General features: G+C 43.0%; 1 protein-coding gene across 2 annotated transcripts; it reads left to right on the forward strand.

The window, feature by feature from the left end:
• pnocb (prepronociceptin b) lies at nucleotides 1-25,649 on the forward strand. Of its 2 annotated transcripts, XM_085382574.1 has the most exons (4): nucleotides 23-109; nucleotides 6,734-6,840; nucleotides 14,501-14,756; nucleotides 24,736-25,649. In XM_085382574.1, exons 3-4 carry the CDS (start codon nucleotides 14,619-14,621, stop codon nucleotides 25,387-25,389), a joined length of 792 nt encoding a protein of 263 aa, XP_085238700.1. In that variant the 5' UTR covers nucleotides 23-109; nucleotides 6,734-6,840; nucleotides 14,501-14,618; the 3' UTR covers nucleotides 25,390-25,649. The 2 variants fall into 2 exon arrangements, with proteins under 2 accessions (XP_085238699.1, XP_085238700.1); XM_085382573.1 differs by lacking the exon at nucleotides 6,734-6,840 and having other exon boundaries at nucleotides 1-109.
• Nucleotides 25,650-25,986: the final 337 nt, after the last annotated feature.

The following is a 25,986-nucleotide window of genomic DNA, read 5'->3' on the forward strand; positions in this document are numbered from 1 at the left end:
CATGCACTCAGTTGTTGAAACCCCGAGCCTAAGGATACGAGCTGAGCCACCCAAACTCTGCAGTAGCCACAGAAGGCAAAGACTGTGAGAAACATCTTCACACATCCAGGTAAGCAAGCGCTCGAATGTGACTTTATTTATGCGAGTCTACCTGTGTAGAGAGATTGTGTTGTTGGACTTCCTGGATTATTTAAAGGAGACAATAGTTAATTAGGAAAGGACTTGTTGTGTGTCCCATGCATTGTGCATTAATCCTGGGGGAATATTGTTGTTTAAGGCAACCACCGTCAGGATTCACCTCCTACATCTGCCTTTTCCTTTCTACTTTGTCTCTCTTTGGCTCTGTGGTTTTGATTTTGACTTAAGAGGTAATCCTGTAAATAATCCTCCTTCACCTGAAGCAGTCTTTTCCATTACCCAGTTTGTGTCCCCACGGCTCTAAAGGTAGCACAGTTATCATCAGCAGTAAAGACACCACACCTGATTACTACTTAATTAACCAGAGAGAGAGAGAGAGTCCCAGATCGTGTGGAGAAAGCACTTAGTCACTCAGCAGCTTTTGGGCTGACGTGATTTTAACCTAACACAGCTAACAATGCAGAAGTGGTCAAATCAACACAGATGACTGAGATGGAGAAGAAATCAATAAACAATTTTTCCTGTTTTTTTGTGTTTTTAAAAAAAAGAGAAAACAGCACCAGCAGGTTAGTTTGATCTGACTGAATAAAACATTAATATTAAGAAGCTGTTTTTCACTTTCAAACCGTGCTACAGAAAAACCTCCAGAAAATCAGCTGAAAGCGCGTGATAATGATGATTCTAATGATAATGGTAATGAATGTGCATAATCTTTGGCCATTATCAGTAAAGACGATCCTCGCAGAGACAGGAAGAAAATGGGTGGTTAATGTGCCATTCCCAGATAAATGTGTGCACACGAGGGGGATGTTTGATGACAGATGGCTACAGGACAGAGGCGCTGTTTTAACTGTTTTAGAGGTATATCAGTGCCACTGAACTAATAGGTGGAATGACCCCCCCGTCTCAGTGTATTGGTGTTTAAAGATCATGCGTGAAAGTAATCCCATTTCTAAACCTGACTCCATGTTACTTTAGATCTGAAACAGGTTAAATCTATAACTCGTTTTATTGCCAAAGCATGTCACGATTTCATTTGCAATTTCTTTTATTTTTGTAAAGAAGCAAAAAAGAAAAAAGGATCTGCTGCCAGTGCGTTACGAGCATCCTGCCTGTAATCATCTGAAACTGCTTTTAGGATTTCTGCTGCCTACGCTAAAGATTGAACCGATTAAAGCGTTTACAGGCTTTTTAGAGCCTCTCTGTAAATATTCATTAAGATTTCTTGCTGTTTATTCATATATATGCATATTAATGGGGGTCTGTTTTGTAAAACAGCAGGTTTACGTGTTATCTGTTGCCCCCGCGCTGCTACACGTACAGCTATTTTGCAGTTCAACACTTCTTTTTTCTGTTTCCTCACTTGGATAAAGTAAGGAGCTTGTGTGGCCGTGCTAGATTGCTTTCCCTGGGTCCATGTCCAATGGATTCGCACAGGTGTCAACGCAGCTTAACAGCGACCAGATCAATGATGACACAATGTCAGCTGCATAACACTCTGCAGAATTTCAGCTGTACAGCCAGAGCCAGTGGGGAATTAATACTGCAGAACTGAGCGCATCATTAAGGGCGTAATGTCCCTTTTGTGTGAAAACCTTTCATTTTTCTCCAATATTCTTTGTGGATTCACACATTCGATGTTTTCAATGAATGTTTGAGGCACATTCTTTCATTTTGGGGTCGCATCAAACTAAATAACCTGTACAGGTTTGGGGAATGTCATGGGAGCGTCCAGGTTTCCCTCCGTCTCCCACACATCCAATCCCGGCCCCAGCCTCAGCCGATGTATGTGCACTACGCTCTGCTCTGCACTGGCGTAATATTCTTTCCAGGCTTTTAATGCACCTTGATCAGGGGTGTGATTTTTTTCCCCCACTGTGAAGGACATAAGCGACGCAGAGAGTGATTGCTGAAGAGATGTCACCCACGTGAGCGTTTAGCCCCAGGTACAAATCTATTTCCAATTAAAAGAAAGCTGCTTGAGCCACTGATGGAAACAGTAGCAATGATAAGCTCAGCTGATCTGATGGTGGGAAAGAAACCAGTAATGGATGTGAGGGGTGCAACGTTTCCCCACTTAATATTTGGGAGAATTTCAGTGAGACTGTTGTAGAGCGAGAACTGCACCTCCTCGATCGGTGTGCTCTGCAGTCTGCATTCGATAAGGTTTCCTAAAGAACAGAAGCAACGAGAGATAACATCGTGTTGTTTTCCAGCAGCAGGAGTTCTGATTCTTCCAGCAGATGTGAGGAAGCAGAGATTAAGACAAAGAGAATTTCAAAGATAAAACCAAATCTGGAGTGGCGTGTCATCACGCCGTTCCTCACAGGATCGAACCCTTCAAACCCTTACCCTGTGGGTGCAGCGTGGAGGAGTGGCGTCACACCCCCACCCACTCCCTCCTCAAGCTCTTGATATGTGACATCATCACAGTACAGCCATAGGTGTAAATTACAGGAGGTGGGGTCGTCTTCATCACTGTATTATTGCATACAGCGCTGGATTATCTTAAATGTGCATTAAGAGCACTTGTGTTATTAGTATTTATGATAAAACTAAGACTATAATGATTGTAGCACATGGGTGTGTGCATGTTTGTGTTTTCCATCAATCCTGATGAAACCTTACATAAACCTTGGTTAGGGCACCGTGAGCGCTCACATCCATGTGACAGACGTAAATATTTGATATAAATCCGATAATCGTCTAATCGGTGACTTTACAAATGTGGACGTTTGTTGAAGTTGAGTGTGTGCGTGCTACATTCGTTACACAACATATTGTAACAGTCGATGCAAATTTGTAATCTGAGTGTCTGATGATCAAATAACCAGCTACAAAAATGCTTAAAGTCTGGAAAATATGATGAGAACAATATGAGGATAACAGCGACAGTATGAATATTAAATCTGATTTTAATTTTAACATATTCTTCATTTTGCATATTTATATTGGTGACAATATGGTATCTAACAAATGTATTATGTAATCACAATCAGTGTTTTTCTGGCCAGTTTACCTGCATATAGATCCTGGCCTAACACCAAAGCAGCATGTAGGGCTTTGCTAGTAATAATAAAAATTGACAGAAATACTAAAAAATACACTAAAACAACAGAAATACAATCTCACCTTCATGAAAGCCTTTTTTGATTATAAACCAAACATGTATGAAGAGTTTTAAATGCCGGCGCCAGTAAACCTGACAGTTCTGCATGAAGTTACACAGCCCTGCGCTCACATGTTTGAGGTACCCGATAATAACTTCACTGATTAGACATAAACACTGTGCCCAGAATAACCATTATAGAGAGCACTGCTTACTGGACAATGAAAAGAAACCATCACAATACAACTTCACTAAAAACCCGAATGTGATTATGATGAGAAAGCGAGTTTTTACATGATGTTTTTGTGATGCTGTGTTTAATGTGAGCGTCCTGACACACACACCTGTTGTCGCCTCCTCTCTCCTGTTGCCCTCCTCTTTGTCCATCTGCCTCCTTTCATAACACACTACTGTATCCTGCCAGTTATATCACTCCGGGATGATAAAAAATTGCCCGTGTAATAAAAGATTCAAGACCAACAGAGGGATTTTTTCCACAGCTGACATCGTTCATTCTGAATCAGTTTTAAACTTCTTGGGGAATTTCTCACGGCTCTTATCGGCCGGTTCTCACTTCCTGTCCTCTCACCCCTTCCTACAAATGTCCCTGCCTACTCTTGACCTCTTTACGTTCCCCGTAACCAGTCAATTTGTTTATCTGTGTCACAATAACATTTCTTAAATGGTGCAATGGGCCAGGTAATAGTTCCAATCCTGAAATCTGCTGCAGCCGTGGCAGAAAGTCCAAATCGGATTAAGAGCATTCTCTCAGATTAGTCGTTTTAGGATCTGCCGGGGCACAACTGCAAGCGCAGCTCCTGCTGCTCCTGCAGGTCCTGCTGGTCTGAACGGTGCGCTGAGTCACCCACGGTTTATCTGTGGCCGCACAGGCTGGATTTCCACGGCTGATGATCCAGCAGCTGTGTGTGTGTCTGTGTGTGTGTAGGGAGCCATATGTGGTGTGTATTTCAGTGGTGTTGCACTGCACTCAGAAAAAAAAAGGTGCCAACTGGAACCAAAAGTGGTTCTTTAGACTGATGCCATAGAAGAACCTTTTTTGGTGCCACAAAGAACCTTTCAAACAATGGTTCTTTGAAGAACCATTTCTTTCAGTGGTTCATTGAAGAACCTTTAAAGGTGCCCCAAACAACCATCAAGAAATGGTTCTTTGGGGCACCTTTAATGGTAACTTTTTTAAAAATGGTTCTTTAAAGAACCATTTTTAAAAAGGTCCTTCAAATGGTTCTTTAAAAGAACCATTTGAAGGACCTTTTTTGAGTGGTTCTTTAAAAAAACCATTTTAAATCTTTCAAAATAAAATGCATCATAAATTGAATTTGAGTAGGGCAAAATAAACACGAGCACAGCATAGACATATATTAATGGTTTATTGTCATTCTGTAGTTACAAAAAGGCATTTTAACCCTCAGCACAACATCACTACTAATACATGTCACATTAGTGTTTTAAACAGTAATATATATATTTTTTTAATAGTCCGTGAGTTTTTTCCCCGAAAGTCAAGGCCCGCCGCTTGCGCACTCTGTCTGCGCATGCGCATCCCAACGACTGACCCCCTCCGTCCGCTCCCGGGAGGTTATAGTATGACGTATTCTGACGTCACTCTCTCTCCCTGTCATTTATTTGGCTCGAAACACACATTAACAAATTGCTCAGTGATGAACAACTACTCAGATCATTTACCTAAGCTGTGCTTTGTCAAAACGAAGTGTGTGTTCATTACACTGACATTCTGTTCTGCAATTGTTATTTACTTGTATTTTATAATTTGACTTTACATACTGCTGGGTGGTTTGTAAAGTTTACAATAACTAGTATTATCATTATGCTATATTTTCAAAAATATATAATAATCTCAAAAGTAATGCCTTGGAGTAGAAAATAGTAATGCTTTATTAAAATTAAAACTAAAGTACAGTATTTGAATGTGTGTATTGTGTCTACTGTTTGTTAACTCACCATATTCATAATGGGTTTGCGGGGTTAGGTGTGTGTGTGTGTGTGTGTGGGGGGGGGGGGGGGGGGGGGGTTAGGGTCTTTAGGCTTTCCCCCCCACCCCTGCCACCAGTATATTTTTAAGCAAATATTTCTAACTTTTATTTGAATATTCAGTTTCCTACCATCTTCTCTTAAAGGGTAATTGCCAGGTATCCCGCCCTCTCCCTTCGCACACACATGCACACAAAGAAAACACACAGTATAATTCACAGCCTTGTTATAGTGAGTAAATATTTATGCCATTTACACCATCAAACTTAGATAGCTAAGGATGAAGAACCTTTTGTTCTTTAAAGAACCATTTGTAATAGCTGAAGAACCATCCACAAAATAAAAAGGTTCTTTGACGTATGATGGTTCTTTAAAGAACCATGAAGACATCTGAAGAACCATTTAAGAACCATAATTTTTCTGAGTGTGTGTGTCTGTGTGTGTGTAGGGAGCCATATGTGGTGTGTATTTCAGTGGTGTTGCACTGTGTGTGGCACTAACTGACTTTGTGATTTTGAAATTTGTTTTTGTGATTTTTAGACAGAACAACTATCGAGTGAAGTCACAGAATATTCTTTAACCATGAAGGTCAATAAGAATTTATTTTTACTAGCGTTGGAATTTTAAATGGGGACATGATTGATCATAATGCAGGGAAGGCTAACAGCCCTTTGCAGTAGTATTAACAGTGTTAAAATGGGGGAGTTATGTTCATATCCTCCTCCATCGTTTTATTCTTGGACTCTTCTAGAACAGGTGTTCATGATTCATATTTAAATATAATCCGTATTTACATTGTACTGGACCACAGTGAGTGCATCCACTGTCTAACACAAGCACTTGTAGCTTCTCTGACGCTCTCTTCTGATTGGCTGCCCCTCTCTGTGCGAGATGGCCAGATCCACTCATAACTAGAACTAGTAGAGTGACCAAAACTAGACTAACTACTGACAGAAAAACCCTTAAAAAGGATATTTTAACTAAAGAATCTGAGATTAAATACAATTGTGGAGGGAATGTTTTAGTTTTTGACTCTTTCTGTCAGCACGAGCAGATTCACAATGAACATTAAAACCAAACGCTTTCTGTTGAAGATAAGAAGTAAACTGAAAGGAACAGCGGTGAAACTAAACTAATAGGCTGGAAAAAGCAATCTATGATAACTTTGCTCTCGAGGTTTTATCTACTGTTTCGTGTATAATCACATTAACACAACCAAGGTTCAGGACGCTTCGTGTTTTTGATCTAATCTGAAATACGGAAACACGTCCTGGAAGTACAGACTAGGAAAAGTGCAGCGAGTAGTTTGTAGTTATTAAACTCCAAAAACATGATGTCATATTGTAAGAGGAAGCTAATGAAGTTCAATTCAGCATTTGTATTTTTCAGGCACTTTTGTAAACACGGTTTATTTTTACAATCAGAAAAATGTCATTGAGGTGACAACAGTCTGTTTCCTGTCTCACTTGACCACAGAAACAAGTCCCACGTTCTCACAGTGGGACTTCACCATGCAGACGTGTGGCTTTCATGCGCTCAGGGGTTGAGATTTGCATTAATGCCTTCACCTTGCTACAAAGGAGGTGAGTGGCAGTCAGTTTGTTACCTTCAGACGAGAGACATTTAAAAGAGCCTCTCTTTCCAATCTGTGTATTTTCATTTAACAGATTTACTTTCTATCGAAGTCTTTACCCTCATGACTCTGGATCATCTAGAGCAGCTGAGATGCAACTTTTGGAAAAAAAATATATTGTTGTTCGTGAGCACCGTGAAAGTTTAATTTGTCTTAGCTACAAATGAGTGTGTTTGTGTATTTCCATGAAGAATTCCTTTAAAAGATTGTTTTGTGTGCATTTGTTCACAGGCATCTAAAACGTGTATGAGAATAAGACTTGTGAATCAATATCTTCGTCTTTTCCACACAAAACCACACTGGACTATTATCTCAGATCAACACATTTCCCAGAAGTGACTGGAGAGCGTAAGGTCATAAAACAGTCATAAATCCCAGAATATGAAGAATAAATCTAACACCATTAATGGTCCGTGAGATTTAATAGGCAGAGAAGAAATTTTAATCATCTTCCCCCTTTTAAGTGATCGCATCTTCATGCAATCCATCTTTCATTGCTCCTGGCTCCAGGTTGATCTTAATGACCAGGAGTTAAGATCTCTAACCGGTGGAAAAGGCTGGAAACCTCTGCAATATCTCTGTAGAGATAACACATCAGCTAAAATTCATAAATGTGGGAAAGCAGAGACGTTGGGAGACGAGTGGAAGAAGAAGGAGGCAGCAAAAAGTGGGAAAGTACAGAAGATGCTAAAAAGGGAGAAAGAGGGAAGCTGAGAGCGAGGGACCTCTGGGTTATCTATGCATTAGCAGACTCCATTGTGCTCTTCAGCTTTATGCAGACACCTAATGGATGAGATGGAGTGAGTCAGAGCTTTGTCAGACGAGCATGGAGCTTTTCTTCACATTTGTGACACCGTGGATGCCCTCTCCACCTTTTATTAAAGCTGCTAATGCTAATTTACCCCATCGTTAGCTTTATTAATTCACTTCACTTTGCAACTTTGTACACAAACGTACAGGATGAATCCCCCTGTTCACTTGCTGGAAACACAAGAGGGCATTTTTTTCAGAGACCGTATAAAAAGTATTAGCATACTGAGTACGGCTGTGTTTTCATGTGGAGAATTAGCACATCCTAGTCTGAGGCAGTGGTTCTCAGCCAGGAAAGGCTGGACTGCCCACTCCAGCTTGGGAATAGTTTCTGCTCCCAAGTGGAGGAGCTCCAGTATGTTTGGTTCCCCCTCAAAAGTCAGAAACAGTAGAGCAGACAGACTGGCACAGTGTCTGTGTGGATCTACGCTCCTACCCTCCACCCCATCCCTGCGTTGGTGTCGTACATCAGCACAATGGCGTCGGTCTAGAATCAACACTGCACCTGACCAAAGAGTTAGCTAAGGCTGTTTAAGGCAAGCCAACACGTGTACTATAATGTGAATAACAGCAAATGTAAATTGTTAACCTGGTTATTATACTGAATAAATTATAAGGCAAACACCTGAAATAGTGCATGTCCAAAGACATGCGCTTTGTAGGGATAGGTTAATTGATCTAAATTGCCCATGGGTGTGAATGTGAGCGCGAATGGTTGTCTGTCCCTGTGTCTTAGCCCTGCGACAGACTGGCGACCTGACCAGGGTGTACCCCGCCTCTCGCCCTATGACAGCTGGGATAGGCTCCAGCACCCCCCACAACCCTGAAAAGGATAAGCGGAAGCGGATGGATGGATGGATGGATTGGTTGATGGATGGATGGATTGATGGATGGATGGATGGGTGGGTGGGTGGGTGGATGGATGGATGGATGGATGGGTGGGTGGGTGGGTGGGTGGATTGATGGATTGATTGATGGATTGATGGATGGATGGGTGGGTGGATGGATGGGTGGGTGGGTGGATGGATGGGTGGGTGGGTGGATGGATTGATTGATGGATGGATGGATGGATGGGTGGATGGGTGGGTGGGTGGATGGATGGATGGATGGATGGATGGATTGATGGATGGATGGATGGATGGATGGATGGATGGGTGGGTGGGTGGGTGGATTGATGGATTGATTGATGGATTGATGGGTGGGTGGGTGGGTGGGTGGATGGATGGGTGGGTGGATGGATGGATGGATGGATGGATGGATGGATGGATGGATTGATTGATGGATGGATGGATGGATGGATGGATGGATGGATGGATGGATGGGTGGGTGGGTGGATGGATGGATGGATGGATGGATTGATTGATGGGTGGATGGATTGATTGATGGATGGATGGATGGATGGATGGGTGGATTGATTGATGGGTGGATGGATGGATGGATGGATGGATTGATTGATGGATGGGTGGAACACCTGAAATACTTTGCATGTGTTCTGGTGCATTCACACATAGCCAGTCTGACCGGATTCTCACAAAGTTCATGCATAAAATGGCTCTTAACTTGGAAAATAGTGTTGTCCATCCTTGTTGATGAAGTCTATGAATAAATAAAACTAAAGTCTGTCACTTCTTTTTTCCGTTATGTAAAACTAAATACACCTTTATGAGCTGTTTTTGAAGTAATACATTTCATAACAGAGTAAAATAAAAAAAAATCTGGGCTGAAACAACATTGAAAGGCACTTGTCTGCTCTTTGAAACAATTTGATTACCTTCCTTCAACAAAAAAGTAAAAAACAGATCACTCACCTGTTTCTGACCTCCACGCTGCCCTTAATGATTTTCATTACGTTTCTTTAAGGACAGTAAACTGGTAGAAAAATTACCGCAGATGTTTCTGATTGTTCATTTTCAGCTCTGACAAGAAATGTACTCAGATAACAAAAGCAAATGCATGAGAGCGGTGGCCCTTTTATGTTCTGATTGCTTCCTCTCTGATTCAAAGGGAAAAACATTTCTCTTGAGGACACGTAAGACTTTCAGGGTCTTAGTTAACTCTAATGGAAGCTCAGGACAATATATGTTTTGGAAAGAACTGGGTAAAAGCATTCATTTCAGCGAGATGGGAAGAATCATCTGAAAAGTACAGGGACGTCAGGCCCCTTCGTTAAAGCCCATTTTCTTTTTGCTTTCATGTCAGCGTTCGTTAAGAATGCCAAGGTTTTTATATTTACGCACGATGAAGCCCTGTTTTCGAATACGACTCTCTCCCCGGCTCCAGCGGTGTCGGGAAAAGGCTGTGTAGGGGCCTAGCCTCCCCGTCAGCACTGTGCATATCCTCCCCCTGCACCCCGTTAACTGCCTTCTCTGGAAATGATATGAAATGTTGAGGATAACTAAAATAGTATTCAGAATTATAGGTGGCTAAACTGGATGATGGAGAAGCGAATCATTACAGAAAATCAGGCAGAGAAAGGAGGGTGGTGGTCTGTGGCTCAAAGTGTCACACTAATTGAGTTTGATGTGGATAAGCTGAGACTCCTGTGGCTCTTGGGCACAGTGGCAGGTCCACACACACCGGGAATGCTTTAATGTCGACTGCTGCAGATTAATTCATGGTGTCTTTTTAGGCGGTCCACAGCTGTCCCAAAGAAATGCAAACATCATGTTTCCAGTAGCCATTTTAGTGGTTTAAAGGTGTTTTATTTTTGTGAGGTTCAATGTCAGGAAGTTCACAAAACAGTCAAGTACTAAAGGTTTTTATGTTTTTTGTGGGATTAAAGGTTATCCTGCAGGGATCACAAATGCCTGCACAAAATGATTTTACAATCTAGCTAATCGATGTCATATATTCTATCTGCTTATCTGGGTGCAGGTCCCCTTACAGGGCCGCCTCCCACAGCTGACTCCTTTCAGTGGGGAGGAATGGCAGCCCTACCCTCTACCCTGTTCTCGCTCACTTTGCTCATCACTCGACTTAACTGCTTTCAGCCTTCATCAGTTAAATGAAGATCCTCTACCCCCCACCGATCTTCAGTGAGCAGAGCTCCGTTAATAAGTAAATCCTGTATTAAATTTGCATTACTATTATTACTATTATTACTATTATTACTATTATTACAGGCTCGATCCTGAATGGTAATCTTCATTTGGACGCACAGTTGTTTGGTGATGTATTAACGTACGTTGTGATCTTAAGACAAACTGTATTGGTATTTAATATGGTGGCGAATCACAACAACAGTTCTCTCAAAGCCGTTTAACACATTGCTGCGTAGGCTTGTGTGCAAACGAGAGGGCGACACACATCTGAACTCACTGCTTAACTCTGTGTGCATTTCCACATGGCTGCACCGGATCTGCATTTGCTGAAATATTAACTCATTTTAGACACACAAATCGCATATGCATGAGCTCCCACCAGAAGCAAACGATATGAAAGTGACCACAGTACGGGAATGACACCATAAAAAACACTACGCTTTGAGGCATATACAACGTGTGTGTACTCCACCTAAAACCTGTTTAGAGATGCAAATAACGGCGCTGGACTTTTTGTTAATGAGATGAATTGCAGGGCATTAAGGGGTGCGCGAAGGGGGGGGGAAGAGGTGTCCAGGTGATGCAGGAAACACCGACGGCAATCACGCCTGTGACTGGCCGATCCGTGCAAATCTTTACAGCCAGCTCACTGTTACATCTGCTACACAAATCTCGAGACCGCCCGGTCCATTAATTGTTAATATCCACAAAGTAATAGCCTTCATTCAAAATGGCCAAAGCAGCAAGGAGTGGTGGTAATTTATCCCCATCAGAGCTTTTAGGAAGCCTGTTCACCACCAAGCAGGCGCAGGAAAACCCCCCATCAAATACTGATCTCAAATATTTCTGTACGACTTTAAATCAAAGCAAGTCACCGTGTGGGGAAGAAAGCATCTTTGTCATAGTTCAAAAATTCGTTTGGTGCGCCCGTTCGCCAACACGTGGGTTATTGCACGCCCCGAGCGGCGCAGCGGCGTTCGTTACATCAACTTTTCAGAACCCCTCATGTGAAGGAAGCTCAAACATTTTCTGTTCAGGCTGTAAATGTGTTTGTCAATGAGTCGAAGTGCGGCTCTGACTGCAAACAGCTTCTTCACAAAATGTCTTTTCAAGGCTTTTTGAGTCAGTTTGAAACGTCCTGACTCAAACGAGTGACGCCGCAGCGTCGGGGTTGACCTTATGTAACCCTGTCCTGACACGGTGCAAACACTGGGACTGCTCTACATAGATTGCATATCTGCATGTAATGCTGCGCTGCTCAACCTCACAGATATTCAGGCCCCAGCTAAAAATTATAATAATGTTTTTAATGAGCCTTTGAATGTGTGGCGGTCCATTATCTAGTTACCAAAACATTTCACTACAACTATTATTAATGATGTGAACAAAACTCCTTTTAACAGTATTCACATGAACACGCTGTTTGAATATAATTAATGTGTGAAAGGTGGATCTTTGTGATTCTGACGCCTGTCGAAGGCCGACGCCATCACATTTTCCTGGTTTACTCGTTTGTAAGAGCTGCTTACAGGAGAGCCTAACTATCTGAAATGGGCTTAGTCAGCAGGCGACCAAGTGATCTTTGCAAAGCAAACAAACAGCTACCCTAATGACTTCCCATAAAACCATTTCTACTTGTGTAAATGGGCTGGAGTCACACATGACTGCTTTCAGATGCTGCTGACTACGAGTGGAAATGTAACAAAGTGGAAACGCTAATATTGTCCTCCGACTCCCACAAAGCTGGTACGCTGTTTAAAATGTAAATAAAAAGAGAAAGCGGTGATTCCCACTCTATTCACACGAGAACACAGAAAACATATCTAACGGGAAAAATCGATCATTTTAAGAAAAATATTGGCTCATTTTGTTGATTTTGTTGAACGCGTCTGAACACAGTTGGTAGACTTTTCCTCTTCTTTTAGTTTGTAAATGGGAACCGAGGAGACCCACCGGGGAGAGGAACATCGTCCCAGTCTTCTGTGACTCTGGCTGCTCTGCAGGTCTGCCACCTTCCCCAAACTTCCACGACCCCCTAAGTAATCGTGCACGTGCAAACAGCTAGTAAAGACTTAAAGACTGAGACCAGCAGCGCATCTAATAGCACGAGAAAACGGCTGAACGTCCTTAATATCCTCCTTCCCTTCTGCTGATTCACATACGTGACTGTGTGGTTCTGTCCTTCTCTCTGTAAACGTAATAGCGTGAGAGGTTGAATCCTGGTAACATTTTGTCGAGGTGTACAATCCAAACTTTGCTCGCATCTTAAGACCTTATACGTCCACACTAATGCGCATCGTTTTCTCTCCGTTTTGGCCTCCTGTCCACACCGAGACACATTTTCCTCAAGGAAAAACGCAGTGTTTTGAAAACGCTCTCGAAAACGAATACGTTTCAAAACGGTGCTGTCGCGTCGCAGTGTGGACAGCGAAAACGCAGTTTCTAAAACGATGACGCGTGTTAGTCATGTGATGCAGTCATGTGACCAATTACTGACAGCCCTATTAAAGATTAACATCAGTCTGCACGTGCTTCATAGAGCTTTTCTTCAAACTCTCACTCGCTTTTGCAACTTTGTGCTTTTGTGTTACTCGCAGCAACAACTCCAGCTCATTGTGAGTCCATTTAAAAACTCGCTGCTTTTCCTCCACATTTCAACGAGCCGGAAAGTGAATAAGCCGCAGACAGAAATGAGGCAGGCCGAATCTTCTTGCGTTTCACGCATGCGCAGGACTGGTACGTAAGTGTTTTCAGATGTTTCAATGTGGACGCACAAGTCTGTGAAAACGACTGAAACGTGGACGCGGAGCGTTTTCAGACAAAAACGCAGTTTTCTAATCTATCCGGGCCGGTGTGCACGTAGCCTGAGTTGACCTTAAAGATTTACTGGTGGGAAATCTGACAAATTTACAAACTGTGATTCTTACAAGTGTGGTGTGTATCGTCGATATATAGCAAGTACTTCATTATTAGTATTTCTTATTTGACCTCTGACCTCTCCTTTAAGGTCAACAGATTGAGCAGCTCCAGCAATAAAGCTGTTAATATGTGAAAAACAGAGAACATGTTTCCTAAACGTTTATAGTTTGGCAAACACGAGCATGAGGGCCTTGGGTGCCGGCTTTAAGCCTGCAGACAGAGTGTGGAATATTTCTATCAAGCAGCAGCAATCTATGCTGCTCTGTTTTTCTCTTTGTTATTGCTGTTATTGGCTGATTCGGTGGTGCGTGGCAGAATAAATGGGGGTCAGACAGGTAGAGCCCACACCAGATGATGGGGTCTATCTCACCGGTTATTCTTCCTCAGCCTGCGCACGCGTCCTGTCACACATTTCTTCACTGCTAGCATATTTTTTGCCTCAACATTGACTCTAATGCCCATTTTATCATCGTCCAATCACTGTTGTGTGCGGATTTCTTGCTGCCTCAGGAAATGACCTGTGTTGTAGTTTCAAGCTAATCTGTGGAGGCACATATGGGCTCTTACTAATCTCCAGCCTGCGGTGTATGATTTCGATCTGCGATCCAACCCTCCAGCCTGCACAGGATGATTCCTGTCCACTGGAAATTGCCCATTTTATCATTTATTGCCTCAGGTTGTGCTCTCTCTCTCTCCACCCACACTGTCCATTTCCTGTTATTTGATGAACACTCTCCCACCACCAACGCTTCGACTGGCCGGCCAAATCCACCAAATTATCCCTGCGAGTTGGAATTCATGCAGTATTCCTGTCAGTCTGTCCGCTCTCTCTCCCTGCAGGCTGGACCCAGATCCCACAGCTTTTACCTCCCAGATCCTCCAGCTGCTGACTCCTTGTTTTGAACTCTTCTGTTTGCTGGGCTCCTCTTTGTCGCTGCCTGTCTGGGTGCGCTGAGCGATGAAGATCCCTCTGTGGTGCCTGGTGGTCCTGCTGGCATGTCTCTTCACCCCTGGATGCAGTGACTGTCAGGGGCAATGTATGGCCTGTGGACTGCTCCTGCAGCAACAGCAGCTGGAACAAACCTTCAACACCATGGTGAGCACATGTGTGTATCATTGTAATTCTGTGTGAATGCATGTCAACACCGCGGCGCATGTGTGCAGCTGCAGCGAGCCATCAGCACCCTGATGGGGCCATGATGGTGATCCAGTGAGTTATTGATTAGAGTGTCTTTGTAACGCATCGTGTACAGTTCGATGGTCCTGTGTGTGCTTTGTTTGCTCTGTAATGTAACTACTTATGTTGTGTTTTTGCGTTGTCTGGTTGTCATTGTGCATAAGCTTTCTCTGTGTGCTGTCAACCATTTACATTGTTGTGTTTTCACCTCAAAAACAGCAAGAATATTTATTTTTTCACAAGAATTAAGGTATGAAGCATATTTCAATCAGTCACCAAAACATCCATCCAAAATATTTCATGCAGAGCAGAATTGTGGTGGCAACAATAATTAAGAATAGTAGAAATCCAGATTTCATGTCACAAAGGGACATTGAAAGCGCTTTATAAATAAAGTTATTATTATTATTATTATTATTATTAGTCAACAGACTAAAGAACAGCTTCTTCCCGGGCTGTCAGAACTCTTAATGCAAGCTAAGAGTGTGTAAAGACTTCCCCAACACATCCACCCTGACACTGCTGTGGATCATCTATATGCAATATCTCAGTCTTTCCATGTTCTGTGCAATTATTTTGGTCCCAGTCTGTTTCAATGTTTCCTCCACATACACCATGTATATAGTTCCACTCACATATGTATACATATACACTGTTTTTTATTTTATTCTATTTATTTAATTATTTATTTATTTTCCGCCTTCGTTGTATATTGGTTTCTCTTCTTCTTACTTTAGCACCTTTGTGGTCCAGCTACCCAATTTCGCTGTGCAAGAAACTGCACAATGACAATAAACAGCTCTAAGTCTCTAAGTCTTCTAGAAGTGTGCGTTTGCAGGATTTTTACCAGCTCATGCAGAGTCTCGATGAATGACACCATGTTCCACTTTGTACAGTGCTGACACTGGAGCTGCTTCTGCTGATTACTTTATTACCTGCACAGGTGACGGGAAGAAGCAAGCAGGCTGAAACTGCGGGAAAGGACGTGCAGGGAGCAGGGCGGTTATGCAGTGGTTATCACTGTGACAGGGTTCTAGGTTGGAGCCTCGTGTGGCTCGGTCATTTTTCTGTTGCCTCATTGCTCAGAATCAAACCCAGGCATGTCAGACTAACTGGTGAAGTGTGGACGTGTGGCTCAGTGACTCCTCGTCCCTCTGTGCCTGTCCCGAGTGAACCTGTCTGTGTTGTCTGGGTAGATGAACATCAGGGGATAACTGAAGTTTCTGCAAATCATGATGTGGGGACATATCTGACAACCAGCCAAGCTCACATTCACACTTATGACCAGTTTAGAACTGAAGTATCTGAATTTCCAAACGCTCCTTCCAGTTCTCATCTACACATGTTCCCCCCAGCTGTTCGTTCTTGTTTTCGTGCCCCACCCTCCCTCCCACTTTTATTTAGTACATGGTAGACTTGTAGTCAAGACCGCCTAAACTGAGACCAAGTCGAGACAAAAAAGTTTTTAAACTGCAGCCAGATGCTGTTTTGTTTACGGGTGTCGGGCATATCTATGTGTTTTTGCGATGCACTCGCACAGCCCTCCTCACCGCTGTCCACTGTCTCACTCACTGAGAGGACAGACACACACTGCACTTGACTGTCATGTCTCTCACCCTCTCTGTTTTTCACATAATGATACTATGTGAAAAAAAATGAGGATAAATTAAGTGAGGAGCCGGCTCTCGCTTAATGGGAGTCGACTCTTCAGAGTCGCTGCAAAGCACTCTCCAAGCACGGCTCTTGGAGCTGATGCCTTTGCACATGACGCATTATCAAACGTTACGTTGTGTGTCATGGATACTAGTGGTGCAACGGCTCAAAAATCTCACGGTTCAGATCGGATCACGGTTTTAAGTCACGGATCGGATCAATTTTCGGATCAGCAAAAATAGAAAAAAAAGACAAAAATTTGACTCGCCGTTTATTTATTTAAGTATTTTTTGCCTATTAAAAAACAACTGAAGACTCATTCCACTCACTTATATAAAAACAAATTAAGGTGCAATATGGACATTATGGACCAAGCTGGGCATCCCCTGCACATGGCCATAAACAACCAGAGGAGTCTGTTCAGTGACAGGTTGCTTCTCCCAAAGTCAAGGACCAGCAGACTTAAAAAGTCCCACACGCCATCAAACTGTTTAACTGCTCGCTGGAGGGGGGGAAACAAGGGGGGAACAAGTAGCTGTAGCGCCTTTTCCCTGTGCAATAGTTTTTGCTAATATCCAACGGTGTAATAGACTCACAATACTTGAAATGTGCTGTTCCCTTGTATTCTTATTCCTGTTTATTCTATTTATCCCTTTTGTATTCTCTGTATTTATAAATGTGTATATTTGGTATATTTCTGCTCACATTCTGCAACTTCTGTCGGTGCTGTGCTACTGGAAACTGAATTTCCCGGAGGAACCCACCCGAGGGATAAATAAAGTTTCATCTAATCTAATGTAATCTACAGGGCAGTGCAGGGCTTTGTATCTACCACTCCGCTGTGATATAACGAGCGGTCACGGTCACGTGGCTTTCCGTTGACCTGGAGCTCCACCCATTTGTAGTTAGAGCAACAGAAGATGGTTGGAACAGTTCAGCCATAACTTTAAAGTTCTCCTGCTCATACATGCTTGGAACGATCTTGTCACTGAAGTGGACGCGCAACGAGACATCATAGCGTGGCTCAAGCACGTTCATCGTAGTTTAAACCGCTTGTTTTGCACAGCAGAATACGGCCTCCCGTCTGCAGCTAAACACCCCAGCAGCTTCTGTAATAGCTTTGCCCGGTCGGGCTGGGCAGCAAAGGGCTGCTTAAATACCGCAAACTCCTCTGCTCCTCCACTTGAACCGCTAGCGCTGGCCATAACTATCGCTGGACAGACTGACCACGCCACCATACGCGTACTTTTCTTTTTCTTTTTCGAATCTTCGGATCGCGTGCGTACCGAACCGTGGAGTGGGATTGGTTCGGATTTCGGATCAACCGTAATCCGCTGCACCACTAATGGATACCGTTGACTCCAGAGGCGGAGCCAGACATTTTATACACCCGGGGCTTAGCCGTAAAGGGTAGTATGCATGTGGGATGGGGGGGGTAGGCTGTTTTGAGTTTTGTTCAAAAAAGAATCTCTTCATGTAGGAAAAAATATGTCACATATGCAGGACACCTTAAACTAACTTTTTAATTAAGCAGCGAGACAGAACAAAGTCAGGGCTGTATCAAGACACGAGGACTAAACCCCAATTCAACCAGATCCAGAACTAAAACAGGACTACAACAGTTCAAAATCAGGACTACTGAGGACTTAACCAAGACAGAACCAGAATCAGAACTAGATGATAGCAGCACTAAAAATCATCATAGACCTGCACTACACTTATTTTTTAATTCTACCAAAGTACAATAATTATTTAGCCTTGTTGTGCAAACAAGCTGCAAAACTTAATAAATATAGAATTTGAAAAATAACAAACGGTATCTAAAACGTTACACTAGGCACTGGATACATGTTCTGATGAGTTTGGGCAAACAACATGTGACTAACAGGTGTGTCACCTGCTCTTGTTCCCTCCCTGTTCTGTCCTCCTCTCTCTCTCCCTCTCTGTTCCTCTTGTTTTGCATAGAAATATACTGAACAACATACAAAGTATAATATATAAAATAACATCTACCTTTTTTCTTTGAAAGAAGCTCCTTATGTCCATTGTTGTGTTCATCAGTACATAACTCAAACCGATTCTGTGCTTTATTTAGCCGTGGAGGGAAACAACTGAAAATATGAAATAAACACACATGTGAGCTGAGACTCTCTAAACAAACAGCATTGTTGTTGTTCGGCTTTTCATTTCACCATTTGTTGATTCACTCGAAGAGCAAGTAAAGTAATATGGGTCAAGTGATCAGTTTGACATCAATCTTTTGTGATTCACCGTCATATTTACATTATTTGTACAGTACGAATGATTTGCTTCGGAACTTGGTCGAACTTCAGCTCTTCTCTGTCTGCGCTTCTCCAACAGCAAACTCGCAGGCAGCAGCTTCTCCCCCCTCGCTCACATGCTGTGCTCCGTCGCCTAGTGCCTGAGCTCGGATCATACCAAAATTAGGGGGGATACTCGGTGTATAAATGCTCAATCAACACTCTTTTATTCCATACAATTCAACACTTTATGAGCATAAACCATCTGGATGGGGAGACATGCATGCAGAGGGACACAGCAAATCTCAAACTGGTGGAGGGTTACTCAAACTCTTATAGCCTCTAGTGGCCCCCACCTAATCGTAACAACCTAAACATTCACATTCTTTCTAACTCCTAGTGAGCCTGACTTATGGCCTTGGCTCCCTATTTTGTCTGCCTTCAACAACAGTGGGGGTGAAGCTCCCGTGGAATGTGCTCTGTCTCCTCTACTATCAGAAAAAGTCCTGACTCTCTGAAAACAGTATTTCTTATAACTCAGCTAACCCTAATAACTGTAACAGTTATCACCTTTCTCTAATTCAGGAGAATACTACAAACTAAAACTACATAATAATTTCACAATCTTTAATTAGGGGTATAACATAGCATAAGATAATATTATAATCCCACAATAGATAGACAGACAGACAGACAGACAGACAGACAGACAGCACTCTTTATGCTGGAAGTGCTTATCATCTCCTGTGTGGACAGGTGTCAGAGCAGAGTGCCAATATTCTTTCTGTGCCAATGCACAAATGGCAATTAGTGTTATAATGGGTGGTTAGTGCCAAACAAAATATCTACACACACACACACTTGGGTCATAAGAGCCAGACTTAGACTAACATAACATCCTAAAACCTGAAAAAAATACTTCCTATTATTTTTCTCTCATAGCGTTGGGTTAAAACTAAAGAAAGCCACGCAATGCACAGTGACGGTGACATGATGGAGACACTTTTATGCAGAAGGGATTAGTGTTGCTTCTCTGTGAGTACCTACAGCACCTGTGCAGTTCTTTGTGACCATCAGGAAATCCCGGCCTCTACAGTGGGAGGATGTGATCGTTCTCCGAACTGAACCCAAAATTTCCACACGGCACAGAATCTCATTCCAAGCAGTCTGAGAAAAATCAGTGGGTAAAGATAGTCGGTGGGTGTCCACGAATAGCTGTAGGACGGCTAATTTAGCTGATAATGATGCAGAGGAAAGACAGCTGGGACCTTTTTGGAAGTTGTAATAGACTGCCTCTCAGTATCATCAGCCTGAGCCTACATCGCTGACTGACACATTTGATCAGCACCTCATTGTGTTTGCCGCCATCCCATTGAGCCACAGATGGAATCCACGGAGCAATTCCATTGTCTCCCACTCCAGACTGAGAGTGTGTGCGTGAGGCCGCCGCTGTTTGCTATAATGTCAGGACCCATTGATTTATTTGTGCACACACCTACACGCCCGTACCCACACACACAGATTCTACCACCACATTCATTACTTACTGTCATTTTTTTAAATGCCAGCTTTTGTTTACATATGTGCTAATTACCTGTGATGTGGCTCTTAGTCACGGAGTTTCCTGCCTGCTCTCGTTTGTAGTTCAGCTGTGTGAAGGTGAGAGTGTAACCAGGGTTACTTTGTCTGTGTTTGTCATTAGCTGCCAGACTTTCGTCCAGTTAAAATCATTACTCTGTCTCATTGCTCGACAGAAGTGTGGGCGTTGCTTCCCTTATGCGTATTTGCAAACAGCCACAGCTGGTTCCTGACGCACCTTTGATTGTTACACAGAGATGTTGTGAGGCCTGGGGGCCTCATGCTGAACATTGTAGAGATCTGCCACACTCCCTGTTAGAACTGGACCATTAGCTAAGTTAGCTACTGTATGCTATCAGCCTACGTTTAAGTGTTTTTACACAAAACAGTCAGAACAAGGTGAACAGCTCTGCTCTTGGTCCCAGCAGTGGTTTGTATGCTACACTGCACAGCTGTTCTGACTTTGCTGCACAGCATGTGGTGTCCCAGGTGGTTAGCTCTCCAGCCAAGCTGGGTCCAATGGCTTTACTGGTGGAAACTCAAGAAACAAATTATCATCTTGAATCTTTATATATATATATATATATATATATATTTTTTATACTTTTTCAACATGTTCAAAATAAAGATTCAATCAATCAATCAATCAATCATCAATAGTGCTGCTTTTTCATACAGGAATATTACATTTCACTTAAGAATGTCTCACACACACATCTCTCTCTCTATCCTTCAAGCTCGGGTCCTCTACCAGAGGCCTGGGAGCTTGAGGGTCCTGCAGTATCTTAGCTGTTCCCAGGACTGCGCTCTTCTGGACAGAGATCTCCGATGTTGTTCCCGGGATCTGCTGGAGCCACTCGCCTAGCTTGGGAGTCACCGCACCTAGTGCTCCGATTACCACGGGGACCACCGTCACCTTCACCCTATATATGATATTATATTATATTATATTATATTATATTATATTATATTATATAACTACCATAAATCACAAATACTCAGAATTACAATACAATCACATGTAAAGAAAACCATGCAGTAAATAAAGGTGCAGGCTGGGACCTTCCCGTATTCCTCACATTTCCTTGCTGGAGAATCAGGATTTTTTTAAATTGCAGTGAATTTCTCCTCTGGGGCTGACAGATCGTGTAGTCCTTCTCTTTCATCTGTTTTCTCTCTTTTTTCATATCAACTTTGATGATATGATATATTGATATACTATTGATAGCGATAACCTTCGCTAATCGTCACCCTGATGGAAACGTTTTGGAAAGGTTTACATTGGTTCGATTTCTTCAGCGGGACTTTGTTACCTGAACATCTTCCCTGAAGAACTGGATCTGTGCACTACATCACACAGCAGGCAAAGTGTGACTTCTTTGGCTCTCCGTCACGTACACCATTATCAGTCACTCCTCACAGGAACAACTCTTTTGATAAGATGTTTGCAGATGGCTTGTGAGCACAAGCTGGCTCATAACATGGCCTTTGGCATCAAAGTGGGCCTTAAACTCTGATCTGTCCACCCCAAGATTAGGTAGCAAAGTAGGAGCTTTTCTGCTGCTTCTCTGATCAGTTCAAAGAATTTAGTACATCAAAATCTCAACACTGTATTTAAGAACCAGCCCTGACCCACCTCCTCTGTGAGAATTAAGCCTTTGAAGCGAGCTCCTCTTGGAGAATTTCCTCAACCGTTTTATCCTCTTGTCCTCACGAGTATATAAATCGTGGACTGTGTGCATGCACGCACTTCCTCCGCTCATAAACTCCTTTAGATTGCTCCATTGATCCGCTGCGGAGAATCCCCTGGTGTGCTCATTTCATTTACGATGGATAATTAATTTCTGTTGATAGATTCACAGCAGAACTCCCTCTTCTCTGCTTCCTTTGATGTGAGCAGGTTTCTGATAACAATGCAATTTATCTCGTTTGAGCGAGATTTGACGAGTAAATGGGATTTGCTTCTTACCTCAAACTGAAATCAGCAAGCTTGGGAGTTTGGGAAAGGGTGAAAGAGAAGAATACAGTGACCTACTGTCAGCCATATATGGATGCAAAATATAGGTGATAAATATATTTGGATTTACTAAACAAGAAAAGCCGTTGTTGCATCAAAAAAGCTTTAAATGCACTTCAAATGTTCTTCATTGGTCCTTGAAGTCAGACTATCAAGCGTCACGACTATGACAGGAAAGTCATTAAGACGAGGTGGAAATCAGCGCTGACAAACTTCGCTCTATACAGAAAAGTTCAGTTCCAAATCTTTAGGAGCGGAAACAACGTCTTGAAGCTGAAGAGTCATTCGGAAATAAATAGTTGTCAGCAAAAGACATAATTTACCTGCTGTCCTTCAAATAGCCTCGCACTTTTCTCCAATTTTGTGCTGTCAATCATTTTGCAATAGTCGATGTCACATTTGTCAAATTATGGATGTGTCACATTCGCAGATCATATATGCTGAACACAGCAGGAACCAGGCCCATTAACTTCTGTGACACCCGAGTCATCAAGGTTAAAAGGAGGCTAGTTCAGCTGACGCCTGCACTAAAACTAATATAGTAATGCCATAAAATCATGGCCATACAATTATTTTGTGTTTGGCTGTTTGACTAGAAGAAAAGCTATTTCATTAAAATGACTGGCTAGCTTTTACATTTTGTTTTCTTTTTGGCTATAAACTCAGTGCATATTTTCACAGCTCGGGGACTCGGGAAGCAGTCATTAGTCTCATCAGACTTTTTCATATGAGAAATAGTTGAATTCACTCGATGTAATATAAACAGTTCAGCTTCTAGTCAAAAAAACACATAATTATTACCTGACTCTCGTTTATGGGCCACATCATTTTCTGTCTCATGAATCTAACTTTGTGCCACAAAAGGCAGCTTTTTCCCCGTGAACATGTTCATACATGTACCGTGTGTCATATTCAAAGGCAGCATAATGGGTGGATGTAGCCACTCCTCATTTTGAAGCTTCAGCATTAGCGGTGTAGGCAGCGCAGGGTTTGTCTTTTAGAGCCAGAAGTGACCTTAAAATGTTTGGAGAGTTATTCATCAGCTAACGTTAGTTAGCTTGGATAGCTAGCTGAATTAATAAAATGCACCGAGAAACATGCTAGTGCTAATTAGTGCTAAGTAACAGACTCAGCAAACCATTGTTTTAGTTTGATGTTCTGTTAGAAATGCTCCAAAAGGAACCAACAGCAAAGAGAGACAGTGAAGAGCTCTGGTGTAATGACTGTCACCGCTCTACTTAACGTAGCTTCAACAACTCTTCTTGGCATCGCTCATCAAGTGTTTTCCTTCTGGAGCTCTATTTTTACGCTTCTTCTGCATTCCTCAGCCATCCTCTCAGTTTCCGAGATAAACTAATTTTTCTCCCTCGTTAGGCTCCAGCTTCACATAAAACTCACTGAGCCTTTTCCTTTGCCACCTCTGTCTTTGTCGCACGTCTAGCCTCAGAGGACTAGCCCACTTCTTCTCTGCTTACCTCTTCCTTTGAATTCTTCCCCGCACTTCCTCAGTCAACCACCAGGTTCACCTCCCCTTCTCGTCCAGAATCATGCTGCAGGCTGCCATCCAATGCACCCCAGCTACCGCACCCCTTACACCACCTTGCAGTTTATCTCTTTCAGACTGCACCTTTGTGCGCCTTCCTCTCTTATTCAAAACCGTCTTCTTCTTGAAATATGTGGTCACCACAGCCATTTACATCCTTTTTGCAAAAGCTGTCCTTCTGCATTTCTCTAAAGAAGTACAAAGCGCACCGTCTCACCCCAGGAAACCTTACAATCCTTCTTTGTAGGATTCTTTGCTCGTAGCTTTAAGCTTGAATAAATATAATGATCCAAATTACCACTACTCCTAACAACTAGCAACTATAACAGCAGTGCTAGCTAAAACTCTTTAAATATCAGGTCAGAAATATCACACTGCTATGTTTGCTAAGCAGCGCTCGAATGTAGGAAATGTGAGGAAACAACCAGTAAGAGATCAATGGGAACACGCACATGTTCAGACAGACAGACAGTTTATGTGTGTTAGACTTGAAATAAGAGCGTCTGCTCTCTGCTCCGTTATTTGTCCTTTCCATGATTTATGTTCTAAGGAAAGAAAATTTGTGATTGTAGAAAACGGAGATACTTCAGGCCTTGTCAGCACCGTTACGTTCGACCGTCACGTTGCTCTGGTGTGTGGACTAAACACCTGCAATTATTTGCCAGCCCAATATTCTCAGCATCCTCACTGTCACCTTCTTTCTTAAGCCTGATTAGCGCTTGAATGACTGCAAGTAATTAGGGGACTTCAAAGTCTCTGGGATCTTTGTTGTGTTTTCATCAGTTAAACGTCAAAAAGACCCCTTCGGATCGCCTCACCACGTCACTGTTTCTCTTCCCTCTGCAGGTGTGTTTGTTGGAATGCGAGGGTCGCATCTCCTCTTCGCTGACGTGGGACGTATGCAAACGCGCTGTGAAGCTATCGCTCCATCCTACACTTTCTGAAGGAGGCGCTCTCTTCAAGAGAACGGGAGAGGAGCTGGAGCTGACCTCTCTCGACCTGAACTCTGACAGTGAACTGGTGCAGTCGACAGCTGCGGAGCGTTTCCAGGAGGGGGATCGGGATGAGACACCCTTCGAGCAGCGCAGCGTCCAGTATGACTCATCGCTGCTGGGATCCTCTGAGGAGGGGGAGGGCCTGCAGAGTCTGGATCTCAGTCTGACGGATGAAGAGCAGAAGCCCAGAGAGGAGAGGAACGTGGAAAGCGATGGCCAGCTCGAGGCCGGTGAAGGTGAGAGTTCAGAGGGCATCGCCTTATCCAAACGCTTTGGCGGCTTTCAGAGGGGGCGCCACGCATACAGGAAGCTGCTGGGCTCATCGATGAGGCCGCTACAGAAGCGCTACGGCGGGTTCATAGGCGTCCGGAAATCTGCCCGCAAATGGAACAGTCAGAAACGGGTCAACCAGCTGCTGAGGCAGTACCTGGGCATGAGGAGCAACCGCAGCGGCAGATTCAACCCCATCCCAATGAGCCGCCTGTGGCGGCAACACAAACTGTAACGCTTCCGGGGCGCCGCCTCTGCTTACCTCAACCTGTCAACCATTTTTTTCCCACAGCAGCTCACTCCAGTTTGAACTGTGACGTCATCAGAAGAACAGACTCCGCCATCTTGCCCCGCCTCACTTTGTGTCTCCAAGTAACAAAGAATGTTTTGACCGTGATGTCCTTCCTATTAACCACATTTACATGCCATTCTGTGAAATAAAAGAATTCGAGAAGTGCAATTGAATATATTTTTGTGTGTCGGTATAATAAAAAGTGGCCAAATGAGACTGGAGAACTGGTTTAATTGAAGAGTTTGAAAATGATGTGGAAAGCACTTTGATGCATGTTTGGCTGGAACATGAAGGCAGCACTTTGTTTTCCTCACAGTCCAGCCGAGTATTCCTAGATTTAGGAATACTCGGCTGCTACACAGCTGCTAACTGCTCAGCTTCCCAGTTAGAGCAGACACAAGATCAGATGATTTTATATATCAGACGGTGAAACTGCTGAAGCACCAACTATTAATTAATGATATAAAAATCTAATTCCCTGCTTAGAAACCTAATTAAGTAAACACAATGAGATAAATTGGTTTTCTGGACTCTGGCTTT

Source organism: Rhamphochromis longiceps, linkage group LG15 (assembly GCF_057381845.1).
Source record: "Rhamphochromis longiceps isolate RC_006_pf linkage group LG15, R_longiceps_female_GT1.1, whole genome shotgun sequence".
Classification (NCBI taxonomy): Eukaryota; Metazoa; Chordata; class Actinopteri; order Cichliformes; family Cichlidae; genus Rhamphochromis; species Rhamphochromis longiceps.